Raw genomic sequence first — 14,023 nt, 5'->3', positions numbered from 1 at the left:
ACGGTTTGTGTCATTTAAAGTGCGCAGAAACTATACAGGTCAATCTGAAACAAGTAATAGTGTCACCTATCCTACGTTTAAAAAGATATTTAATATGATTTATTTTATTTCTTTTGCTTTAGTAAAAGTGTACATTAAGGTACGTATATTTACTTTTTTACTTCGATCAAAAATATAATTGAATTTATACGTTGTAATTATATTATTTACCGTGTAGTAAAAACATTTACTTTGAAACAATTTTTCCCATTTTAGACAATACTGGTTTCATTAATTGGCAACCCATATATTTATTTCACGAAATATGTCAACTGGCTTATTTTGCTGAATGTAACTAAAAAATAATAAATTTTATTATTTGATAGTATAAAAATTTTAAGACGCACACTAAATTCGATTTTTCTCACGTGTAGCGGTGCCGAAGCTTCATTTACGTAAAATGGGATTTAGTACTTGTGTATATAAATTTAATGAAATGTTTATTAGAGTAATTACAGAATTATAATTAGAGAAATTAAATATTTTGTTTCGAGTCAATTATTTTTTTGTATTATCTGAACTTGTGCAACAGCTGGTATCATATACATGCAAACAAGATTAAAGTCTGGCCAACGATTCGTGTCACAGAAATATAGCGGCAAATTCAAAAAAATCTACGGTTTGTAACCTCATGAAAATTAAAAAGACAAGTTTATCTTAGTTTATTTTTATTTTAAAAAATAGTTCTTGTTTTTACGATCTTAAGGTGGTAGCTCAAGGTCCATTTTCATACATTTTGTTTCGGCTTTAATCTGGGTAACTAAACAAGTATTGGCAAGTAAAAATTTAAATTCACGTCTAGTTAGTGATTAGTTCTCGCAGTTGAAGAAAACGTAAAAATAATTAATAATCATGGATATTTCGGCCTTTAAAATTTAATATGACGAAATTTTAAAGGCAGAAATATCCATGATTATTAATTATTTTTACATTTTTTCAACTGCGCTAACTAGACGTGAATTAAATTTTACTGCCAATACTTGTTTAGTTACCCAGATTAAAGCCAAAATGTATGAAAAAGTCATGATGTTTACCCGCGGTTATAAGGTATATTTTTTTGAATTTGCCGCCATACTTTCTATGCCAGGATTCGTTGGCCAGACTGTAATAAGCAGAATAATAAGTAGGGACAGCATATGATGCGATTATTGAATTAAAGATTGTTAAGGTGGTAGCTCAAGGTCCATTTTCATACATTTTGTTTCGGCTTTAATCTGGGTAACTAAACAAGTATTGGCAAGTAAAGAATTTAAATTCACGTCTAGTTAGTGATTAGTTCTCGCAGTTGAAGAAAAACGTAAAATAATTAATAATCATGGATATTTCGGCCTTTAAAATTTAATATGACGAAATTTTAAAGGCAGAAATATCCATGATTATTAATTATTTTACATTTTCTTCAACTGCGAGAATCACTAACTAGACGTGAATTTAAATTCTTACTACCAATACGTTTAGTAACCAGATTAAAGCCGAAACAAAATGTATGAAATGGACCTTGAGCTACCACCTTGCTGACTTGGTTGTGGCAGGAGTAGTTTTTCTTTTTGAAAATATTTTAAATAATTATTTTAATAAAAGTGATCAGTTTTGATAGAATTTGTATATATAACTTATATTTAGTTAAATAGAGTAGTTTGTAAATATTTTCTTCGTAGTTAGGTAAGTTTATTTATGTATATGTAATATAAGCATTTCTACTTTAAGAAGATGAATGATCCTCCGTAACCCGGGGCCGTTCTTCCCCTCAAGTTGCTGCATACGTTACCGGGAAGCAATCAGATTGTTCCACTAGTAACATCATTTCCAGGAAACGCAGCCACGAAAAGTTTAAAAAATATAGAGTATGTAATAAAAAAACGTATGAATAACATGACTATTGACGGAAATCTGCATATATTATTTACTTATTTATTAATTTAATTGAAATTGACAAAATATACTATTGCCTTAAAAGAAAAAGCATATAACGCAGCTGTCCCACACACTAGCTTATAATACTTATCCTACTACTAGTTTTAGCGTCACTGAAGCGTGCTATTCCGTCTAGACATTTTTTGTGTAAGCATTTAGGTACCTAAATCGAAGGGATGTAACATGATCAATAGTCCAACTGAAGCAAATGAATGCACGAGGGTCTCAGTACATATTAATTTAACTATAATGTAATATGTTGCCTGATATTCCCAGATAGGTTTTCATAGAAGCATAGAATGGACAGGTAAGTAACAAAAAATTATGAAAGTACCGAAGACAAATAGTCAGGGGAAAAAATTACTGTAAAAAAAAATATTTTTTCTCACAGAATATTAAAGGACTATTAAGACTGTTGTTTATTTTAACTTCGTGCCTGGGGCCTTATTTTCTATCCCGCACGTTATTTAAACAGCGTGTAACAAGCACGTAACACAACGCATCATGTTTAGGACTATAGAAATTTGACTTACAGAATACCATTCCACGCACATTTCTTGAAGATAACATGACACGGCCGCGTTACGGGTTTACACTATCGTACAGAATAAGGGCCCTGAACTAAAATTCAGGCAAAAGGTTAAAATAATACGTTTAAACCAGAGTTCCCCAAACTTTTTTGTGTCGTAGACCCCTTGCCATGATTTTCCGTGTTGGGTAGACCCCCTACTTACCTGATATTGATTTCCTGTAAATTTCTAACTGTAGTGAAGTTAAGAGTTCAAAACTTAAAGTAAAAACACATGTTAATTTATACATTTATTAATTGAATTTAAATTAATTTTATAAACATATAAGTATAATAATTTTTTTACTTCATAGGTACTTTTATTAATAATATAAGTATATGTTTTGATATTATAAGATAGTATTATGTAAGTAAATAGGTACTATCAGTGTAGGTGTTGAGATCCACTATCGTGGACCTCCATTTTCATTTCATGGACCCCATTTTTTTTTCGCTGACCTTGCAGGTTATCATAGACCCCTAGGGGTCGATATAGACCACTTTGGGAATCACTGGTTTAAACCAAAGACGTTTTACAAATAGACGCGTCATATACTAACAAAATTGAACATAAAAACAGCGCAGTATTTACTATAGTCATAGCCCTAGCGGCACGCATTGATACGGCCCGAGTGGACCCGAGTGTGCCCGAATGGGCCCGAGTGTAGACCGCCCTGTCGCCATGACAGTCGCATAAAATGCATTTATTAGTTAAAAAAAGTTCAGTAGTGTATACTTACTAACGTATGAAATGAAACGTTTTTCATTCACAGTTGGAATGTAATTTGTACATCGTCTAAAACACAGGAAGTCATTTTATTTATAAAAATACAATAAGTTAGTAAGCCGACTAGCCGCGACAGTGGTTGGAGGTTGTCTAAGTGAATGTCGGGCAATTACCTTGCTTTCGTCTTGCCAGTATTGAGCTCGAACAACATATCTACGTAATAAAACATCTTAGGGTTTAAACTATGTTCTCGAAAAGCGCGGGAAACCTTTGAATTTGGCGGGTGTCTTTTTTACTTTCAATTGAAAATAATTATTTTGTTCATAAATTTAGTCAGATAAGTTGTAAATTGTATATATTTTTTCATTATTTATTTCATTTTAGTGTAGTGTATATAGAAAACAACTATTGGTAAGTGTTTATTTTATTAATATTTAGTTGGGGGTTGGGATGGACGAGCCCCCAGATCCTGGGGGTGATGTTCCCCAACCATCACATTTTGTAACTATAGAAACTGCTTCAAGCATAGACACCGATTGTTCGATTTCCAATACAAATAAAAGAAAGCGCATACGATTAAATAAGGTGTGCAAAACATGTAATAAAAAAAAACGCAAAAATGCAATGGCTGTAGATTCAGGTAGAAGTGGATGTCGTTGTGAAGACAGTGACGAAAAAATCACTGAAAATCCATCACCTCTTATAGCACCGCATGCACAAGCTCTTCCATCTCAGGCCTCCCAGTTACCTCCCAATATTTCTGATAGTATTAGAAAAGAATATACTGCATTGGATGCTTCACCATTTATTATTCATGTTGCTAGGTCTAGTACAGGAGAGGTAACACAGGATCTTAATTTGCATCCAATATGCTTTGGCAGATTTTTGCATAAAACCAGGTGCCAAACATAGTACAAGGCAGTTTGAAGCGTATTGGTCGCAACAAAATTTCAATGGCATTCACAAGTCACTCAGCTGCAAATTCTTTCTTAAAACATCATGCCTTATTGGAAAAAGGCTATGAAGCTTTTATTCCATCTTTTAACATTATCAGGATGGGGCTCGTAAGTGGTGTACCGGTGGACATATCTGTAGAGGAAATAAAAGAAAATATTAGGGTTCCTTTAGGTTGTGGCGACATAATAAAAGTAAGACGCTTAAATTTTAAAACAATAGTGGATGGCTCTGCTACTTGGAAACCATCCCAGACTATAGTGCTTACTTCTGATGGTCAGGTCCTTCCCACAAGAGTATTTATGTGTTTCAATTCCCTCAAAGTAGAACTATACATTTATCCTTCAATTCAATGCTACAATTGTTGCCGGTATGGACATACTAAAGATACATGCAGATCTAAACCAAGGTGCTATAAATGTGGACAAGGGCATACTGGTACATCTTGTGATTGCGACCAAGATAATAGTTATTGTTGTCTTTGTGGCGGCCCCATATTGCAATTAGCAAGGTTTGTTCAGAAGCCAGTAGGCAGACAAATATAAAAAGTATATGGCCCAAAATTGCGTTTCATACTCAGAAGCATCAAAGATACATCCCCGGTGACAAAATCATATGCTGACACATTAAAGTTTACACCCCATCTTCTTTTGTAGCCAACAGCCAAGATGTCAAAACTCCAGCCACTCAACCATTGCACAGTAACTCTTATAAAAAAAACTGTTTTTCTGAAGCCCCGTTCTCCGCCTAAATCGATAGTTGTAGGAGGTTATTTTATACAAAAATAAATCCAAATTGCTTCGAAGATGAGTTCTGAGGTTAAACAAACATTAAGTGGGCAATTCTCCGAAAAAGAAGGTTTTGGCATAATTAACCTGGCTCAATTTATGTTTCAATATTTGAATGATTTGCTTCGTTTATATCAAAAACATAACTTAAAGAAATATAATAAGGGTAAAGGCACTTAAATTGATCCATTAGACGAAGACATATAGCTCATTGAAAATTTAAATAATCAGATAAATGAGATCAAGACATGTGAATGAGAATGGTAGCATATATACATTTGTAAAACCATGAAAAAAACTATAATGTCATATTTTTGTCACCTTCAATAAATCACAATAAGTCATAAATAACTATAAATATTTTAGTTATTAATAACTTGGTTAAACTTTAAAATTAACATGAAATGAAAATCTGCAATTGTATCAGTATCTTTAACATACATTTTCTCTCTGTTCCATAAAATAACTAAATAAATCAATAAATTAATAATAATCATAAATTTATCATAAACATAATCAATTGAACTTTAATTTTTATAAAAAATAATGACATTCTTTTGAGCATTATATTATAGATCTACTATATTATATTTCTGAGACTGACTCACGCTAATTTCTTAATTAATGTTTAAGAAAATTAGGTTCTCTCAAATGTTATCATCACAATTATTAAATAAGATCGATTTCACTTTGGGTTTATTAGGTAACTTTTTGGTAGAAATATAAAAATATATTGAAATGATCATTAATCAGTTAGCAACTCTATTTGAAATTTAAATATATGTAATACTCAACCAATTAAAAATGTTCAAAGCATGATTATCAAGGACGTCTCCCCATTAGCCAATATTCGCAAAAATTTCAAATGTTTCATTATTATATTTTGGCAAATCCAAGTCCTCTGTCGTAGCATTCTCTTCTCCATTTTTTTGCATGGCCTCTTTTCCTAATTTTCAATTTTTTAATGTATTATATGTATAAGCAGGCTTAACTACAATATCAGTTAATATTGTAACACAGTTTTAATTTGATTCTTATGGTAAGGATTCATCATCACCGTTTTCTTTAAGAATATTCGACCAATCTAAGTTCGACTGATCTAATAAGCTTAGTTCAGTTAGTGTGGTAGATTCAGCTAATGGTACCACATACACGCTAATATTATGAGGGGCAGTATATAAAAACCTAGATGATTATCATGAGGACATTAAATAGCTTCGTCTATACAGGAATTCTCGCAACAGCTCTACTTGCGAACAGTAAATAGACGCTGCGCTAAATTTGAACAAGATGAATCAAATTTAATATTGTCTATTTTGATTAACGAGTGACCAAAGTTTGGGAATATATGTCTTGTCAGATATAATTAAAGGTGATGGCAAGAAAACATCATCCTTATTTTCTTGGAAGCGTTCAACATCAGATCCACATGTGCTTTCAAGAGTAGTATTACTAGCTAGCAATTGAGCCGTTTTCTTCTGTTCCCTTTTCCTTAAATAATAAGCCTTGGAATTGTGTCTCTATCTTATTCTTTAAATTCTCTATTCTCTTGATGACATTTTTAAAATACTGAGTGGCTTTTTATTTGCCTTCTGCCTAAGATATCTAAGTCGCTCTTTTCTTGCTTTTCTTTCCATAAAATTTCCTCAGTCTTTATTCAATTATATTTTCTTTTTCTGCTAACCGTTTCTTGTTACATGAAATGATAATATTAAATTTTTTATAAAGTGAAAAACCTAATCCTGTTTAAAATTCTAATTTACCTGGCCCATGTCTAATTAATCTGACGTAAAATCGCCAGCGAAATCCAGAATAATTAGACCCAGCTAAATGTGATTTAAACACTAAAATTCATTTCCTTCTAATTTTATCAGAATTCACAAGTAACAAATACATCAAGAATTTTAAAACTGTTTCGATTTTCGGTGGTATGTTATAAAAATATTGTGTTAATATAAATTAAATAAAATACGATCATATAAAATTAGACAACTTGCCTTACAAAAGCCAGAATCGATGATATTATCGTGTTTAATTCTCTATTTACGCTACATAGGAACGTTCTTACTTCACGCTAGCACGGGGGCGTCTATCACTAAAGATATGCCGAAACATTTCGGCCGATATGTCGTCACAGTTATTGCAGGTACTTGGCGAAAGCATGAGCCATAGAAATTATGCATATACGTCTGGACATTTTTAAAACTTCTGTAAATACGATTGGTTTTACCGATTAATACACTATAAATGGTAAATCACGGGCGTATAGTTTAAGTATCGATTCAGCTACTTTGAATTAATTAAAAGATTGCATATTTTTATAAAAGATTAAAATCGTAAGTTGGACGTGCGGACGCGCCATATGAATGAGATTTTGCATGTTTAATTTTTTTACTGGATTATTATAATATTATACAAAAAATATGAATAGGCCTTGGTAGAAAACTAGTTTAAGTACAGTATAAAATATAGATATAATTAAAAATGACCGAAAAACATACATTATCTGACGAAAAACCTGTTTTTTTTTGTAGTTCCAGAGAATTGCCCAAGTAATGCTTGCTTCACAAGTTTTCACTTAATTTTATTTGCCAGCTATTGTATTATACGTGTAATGTAGATAATATTCATTTTGTCACTATTTATTTGGGAGCATAGAGTAGTCTGTAAAACATAAAATGAGTATTAGAATATTTAATAAAACACACGAGAATAGGGGTATGACTATGTACTGTCGTAGGAAACAATTTGTTATGTCAGTTGTGACATGACACAAGGTCTGATTTTGATCATGTCATCAAAATCTTTGTCGACTTTTATAATATTAAGCGTGTCAAACAATTTTTATTCTCACTGGTCCAAATTTAATATTTGTAGGGTACAAAATAATAATTCATTTGTATATTAAAAATTTATTACTTACATACAATATACTTCCCTTACTCTACTTACTAAATAAAGTCGCTAAATTACATTAGCTAACATAATATCTCACAACTGTATACGTAAACAGACAATCACTGTCATAATATCTAAAAGAGTGTCAGCCTTAAGAAAGTAAAATGAAGCATTTAATAAATACAATAAATACCTGATATTGAAACTGACATACTCCAAAGATATTTTCAACAAATTATGTATAATTTATAATTTATTTGTAAATTTAATCACATTCTTTACAATTTACAGACAGATCGTAGGGAAAAATTAGCAAATGAAATATATTTTTAGAGTGGTATAGTCTGCACCAAACCGCGTGAATGTTCAATGTTACAACACTTTCCCACTGGCACTGTCATCATTGCGTACTTTCAAATAACTTTTCACGAAAATATTTAATTTTTGTGCAAAAATGCTTCTAAACCATCCGCACATCTATAAAACTCCGAGTCTTTTGGATTAAAGTACCGACAATTATCGAATATTTTAGTCATATCACCAATAAACTCACTTAACGTACTGTATATTTGTTCGTTCACTTTTCGTTCCACAGTCTGCAGATCTGTAAAAAATACAAAATTATATTTGAGTTTTGAAATTATTACTATAATTTATATTATGATACACTAGCGTCCCGCCCCGGCTTTACCGCGGTAGCAAAACATATATGCCTACATTTTTTATTTTGTCGTATTGTCTCTCTCAGCGCGCTTCATGGCTCGGCTTATAGCAACAATAGTTGAAGATCGCGGACGATGCTGCTGAGGGCAGTTTTATCACGCGTGTTGTGTCGGTGTGAGACCGTTTGAATTTATTTTGTTACGTTATAGTTTTAATTTTGCGACAACCCGTAAGATTATGCAGTGTTTTCAATGCAAGCTCCTAGAGGATTTGTTTTTCCGATATCTTCTACAAACATCGTCATATTTTAACCAGTTTATACAAAACATTTATGAATTGTACTCATAAACATTTGTGTTTAATCAGTCTTCGTCCATTGATGAAAGCCGTATGGAAACCCGTTTGGTATTTTTGAGTTTATCTCTTTCAAACAGACGGGCGCGGCGGGGGTAATTTAGTAATACTGATATTCATAAAATTACCTATTGAATGTAATGTTAACTTTATACATGCTGCATACACTAAAAAAAACTTTAAAGTGATTACTGAAGTAAGAATAATTCAATATACGGCAGACGTATTGTTCTGCACTGGCGTAATGAATTCAAACATGCCAGTCCAGCGGCCTCGGCTCGATTAGCATGTGAAAATGAGTACTTCAAGCATGCGGATAACGAAACGGGTATATTCGCAGTAGCTTAGTATACCCAAGGCGTATGTGTTTTATCACATTGCTGTAGTAGCAACACTAGTAACACAACAATATGTGCTCTTAATAACATTACAAGACATACATACCCATTGGTTCCTTTATAACTTTGTAATAAGTAGGTGCCTCTCTTGGATCTACAGGTTCCATAAAAGGCCAAGCATTTTTGTGTAATTGTATTTGTTTTACAAGCCTCTTTAAATTTTCAAAGTCTTTGGGTGTTAATTCTTTCATGTTTGCAAAATTCACAGAATTATTTTTTTGACAGTTTGGACATATATACTCATCAATGTTATCAGCTTCAGATTGTAGAATTCCAACACATCGCCCATGAAACCAATCCTGACACCGGTCACAGCAAATGTAAAACCTGCAATGAATAATTATAATTATATTCACATTACAATATTAACAAGCCTAGTCACATAACACATTCACATGTCAAAGCTTTGGAACGTATTAGCTGCGCCCGAAAATCATTCATGTGAACGTACGAGTAGATCTATTGCAGCCTGTACTAAAACGACAGCATTGTCACGACGCGACGCGGTGCGAGGGCTCTCGGCGTGGTGTATACTTATTGAAATAGGTAATCAGCAGTACATAATATATTTCTTCACTAGTCTTATATATTTTAATTAGGCTTAATTAACTAATAAAAGTAATAAAATGTACAAAAAATTACCAAAGAAAAATTATGGATTAGTAAGCTTCACCACAAGTTTAAACATAATAAATTGCGGTTTAAAGCAACTTCCACATTTGTAACTGAAATTATTGAGGTAATCAAAAAATATGCCGAAGTCAAAAATTTTATTGTAGATAGTGAAAATCCTACGTATGTACAAATGATATCCAACATTAATTCGGTTTTATAGTACATTGAAGATTTGGGTACGCGGCTGTCTGGAAAGCCGGTAGGGTATCGATAACCCAAAGTGCTCCAGCAAAATCTCGGTGTGAATTGTGTGTTAATCCACATCTGTATCAAAATAAAAGGGTGTGCTATTTTCGCCGATTGCGTAAAGAAATCAAAATAAAGAAAGCAAGACGATTTTTATAAGGACCTGTATGTGGTGAACGTCAAGTACCTCATGGTTACACGTTGTACCGATTCTACAGGCTGAGTATGAACTGAATAAACCGGGATTCTTGCGATACTTTTTTTTAGTTTCGCGGAGAAAGTGCGTTACGACTACCGCACGCCTTCATGGGGGGCGACTGGACTGTTATGGTAAGTTCACCGTGCCTTACGACCCGGCGTTGAACCGCCTGGATTTGATTTGATTTCTTAATAGATCTTCGGGCGACCGCCGGGCCGTCTCTAACGTATATACAACGAACGGCATACCAACTACAGCTCCGCGATGGCCCTCTTCCTGTGACGGGAGTGTCTAAGTCGTGGTCCGCAGCCTATATTCAATTATTTTTGGTTTTAACTGTTTTTGAAGACGGTTTAAATTTTATGAAAATACCCGATGATGTCTCCTGGTTTAGTGAATATAGGAACATTTTCCCGAATTCAACATCATAAGATTAGCGTTACACCATGAATCGATATCTAAGTTTGACTGGATTAGTGACAATATATTGTAATAATTTAATAAATTTTAAGACGTCAGACGTCAGCAAAAACTGTGTATTTATGATGAATGTAAAATTGTTATTGACATAAGCTATGAATGGAAGGGGGCCCAAATAGGAACCCTGAGGCACTCCAGATACAGCGCTATACTCATGCGACGTGTAATCGAACATTAATCATGATTGTATGCATATACAGATAAGAGTTATTTAACCAAACGTGAATGATTCATTTTGTCATAAGTCCTGCTGAAATTTGTGCATATAGTATCAACTCAAACCCTTGTCTATTTCTGGGGCCAAGTCAGAAATAAAGCAAGTTAAATTCGTTTGTATTGATCGACCTTGTTTAAAGCCATTTAGATTAGGTGTTAGGTATTTTTTAAAGTGACGAGACAGACAGTGCAGATAATAAGCTGCGACTAGAGCAGTTTGCGCAAGATAGAATCAGAATTACCGTTATGGGAATATATAGAAAAGAAATTTGATGCGAACAAATTGGCAATATCACATACATTTTCAACTTTGATATCGTTTCGGTGCACACATGAATGGCTAGGAAGTATTGCTGCCGCACTTATAATTACAAATTGGCAAAATTAATTTATGGTCTTTAGTAATAACTAATTTAATAAGAAACTTATTATAGTCAGTGCACCACTGATTCAGCAATGTATGATCTCAAATTCGAGGCAGTTTATATTTAATTTTATCACGAAGGTTCTCATAGTTCCGATATCTTAACCGGTATTTGTTTTTTTCAATGGATACGTAAACCATGGTGGAAATTTCCTCTTCTTACTAGGGACTATTTATAACATTTGTTATTTAACCTAAACATTTTATATTATATGATTTAATACGACAGTAGTCGACCTGTCGGTCGATTAAAAAAAAAATAAAAAAATTGAAACACTAAACCTGTAATTACGTCATCAAATAATTTTGACGAAACAGTGAAACACGGTCATCCCATTATTGCCAACATTGACGTAACTACCTCATTAAAACTTTTAATGTCATCCGAATTCGTATTCTCGCTAAGTTAAAATACTTACTGCGAATTGTCATAGGGCTGTCGACATAAGCAGTAAAGTTCTTGTGTTTCCTCTGCGCGTCGACAATCAGGACACACATACTCTTCCATTGTTTTACTCATTTCTTCGGTCACCCCAACACAATCGCCGTGGAACCAATTGCTACAATGTTCGCAACCAACATAAAATCTGGAATAAATAATATGGTAAAAGAATACATACCCTTTTTTATTGTAGCTTTAAAGCATGTACAAATATATAACGTAGACCCAACTTGACAATTTCAAAAGTTCATGTTATTGGTCGTAAAAAATATTTTCAATAAAACGAAATTTTCAGTTTGAAATGTCAAAATAACATGATTTCTTTCAAAACTATTGTTATAAACATTGTATTTATAATAATAAACAGGCTATAAGTATCATTTATATACTGTTTTATATTCAATTTCAAAATTAATATTATTTGTTGGATATCTGTTGTAGTCGTATTGTTTTATATTACGGCACGAGATTGAATTAACGCACTAGCTGCTGTGTCAGAACAATTAATAATTCGTCGGTGCGGCTCTCCACACGCCAGGCACGACCCGTATTAGCCTAAGGAACCCATAAACCAATGCGACGGCTAACGCTACGTATGTAAAATGAGCGCTACTGCTCTACCAGATTCATATCAGCAGCGCATATGTTTTATTTATGCTCATTTTATGACGCTCAACATATGCTCCTGCATCATTACAGATTTTTTATAACAAACCTGGCATCTAGTGTTTAGATGGCCATTTTATGTCGGAAAAGAAACTTGCTCGCACCAGAGCCCTAAGTAGGAACCACTTTTAATATTTATATGTAAGTATTGTATGGCAACTCACTTAGTATTGTCATAAGGAGTACGGCAAATGCAAAGAAGTTTCTCTTTTTTGCCTGTTCTTTTGTTAGGTTTGGGAGTAGACGCCACGTTCCCACCACTACGCCGTTTTCCACATCGAACCTCTTCTTGTTTGCTGCGCTCGGCGCGAGTTCGTAAAGCTATTTCTGACGAAAGTTCTTTCTGTAATATTGTTTTATTTTAGTTATCAGGATAACATGTTTGACTAAATTTGTATAACAACAATAGTGTAACATCACCTGTATATCGACACCAAGTTCTTTTTCGAGGAGTCCCCTTTTCTTAATGATGTCTTTTTTAAGCATTTCCTTGTGCTTGAAGAGTAGCATTTGCAAACGTGAATGATTAGAGGCGGCACGACGACGCTCCTCCAGTAGTGTGGAGGGCGTCGCGGGCGGCGGGTGCAGTGCCGGCGCAGGCGCGAGGGCGTGCGGCGCGGGCGGCGCGTGCGGCGCGGCGGGGGCGCGGGGCGGCGCGCGTGGCGGCGGCGCCGGCGGCGGGGACGGCGGCCGAGCAGCGCGAGCGCGCTTGCGCGGGCTGCTGTCGATCCACTCGTCGTCGTCGTCATGGCGGGAAGATACGGCCCGGCGACGCAACGGGGGCGATGGAGACATCGTACTTGCGGGACGAACCTCTCTTTCTACTTGTACCTCAGGCTTCATTCGTTTTTCTTGATATCGCTGCAGTTGAAGAAGCTTTTCTTCTATTTCTGGGTTTAGGTTTTCCTGTTTCAGTGCGCTTTTGATAGCTGGAATTTGAAAATTGACACCTTGGCCTATATTTTTTAATGGTACATTGATGATTATATTATTCATGATTATACTGCACAGTTTTTGACTAGCACTTAAAATTTCATCTTTCACATTATAAAAAATAAATAGTGATTATGTGATTGTAATCAAAGGTTGGGCTCATTATAACCTGTTTTTATTATATTTAAAGGTAAATAAAAAATTATACTCCTGAAACAATACAATATTTATTCTGTGGAAGAAGACCAATAGCAACTTGTAGATAGGTTGTAATACTTACTTTGTTGTATATAGTCGGGGTTAATACAAATTTATTACTCTGAAGGGCATCCTGGGCAGAGTTGATTATATCTGTCTTTGTGTTGTTTCCCTTTATTTCTTCTTGCTTAGAAGGCGTTGCTTCCTTTTGACTCCCTGCCTCGGCAACTTTATCTTCGCCGTTAAGCGGGGTTGACGCTTAATTTCGTCTTCATCTTTAGCATCCTATAAGTAGAAGTTT

At 34.1% G+C, this 14,023-nt stretch overlaps 1 protein-coding gene across 1 annotated transcript; it reads right to left on the bottom strand.

The window, feature by feature from the left end:
- Positions 1-8,165: 8,165 nt before the first annotated feature.
- Positions 8,166-13,182, bottom strand: LOC119191845 (nucleosome-remodeling factor subunit NURF301-like). Its single transcript, XM_037445712.1, has 5 exons — positions 13,012-13,182; positions 12,756-12,934; positions 11,903-12,070; positions 9,350-9,630; positions 8,166-8,492 (listed from the first exon to the last, which is right to left on the bottom strand). The coding sequence occupies exons 1-5, from the start codon at positions 13,099-13,101 to the stop codon at positions 8,326-8,328; spliced, it is 885 nt and encodes a 294-aa protein (XP_037301609.1). The 5' UTR covers positions 13,102-13,182; the 3' UTR covers positions 8,166-8,325.
- Between the last annotated feature and the right edge of the window lie 841 nt (positions 13,183-14,023).

This window comes from Manduca sexta, unplaced genomic scaffold (assembly GCF_014839805.1).
Source record: "Manduca sexta isolate Smith_Timp_Sample1 unplaced genomic scaffold, JHU_Msex_v1.0 HiC_scaffold_1992, whole genome shotgun sequence".
Lineage (NCBI taxonomy): Eukaryota > Metazoa > Arthropoda > Insecta > Lepidoptera > Sphingidae > Manduca > Manduca sexta.
This window is presented reverse-complemented; position numbering and strand designations above follow the sequence as displayed.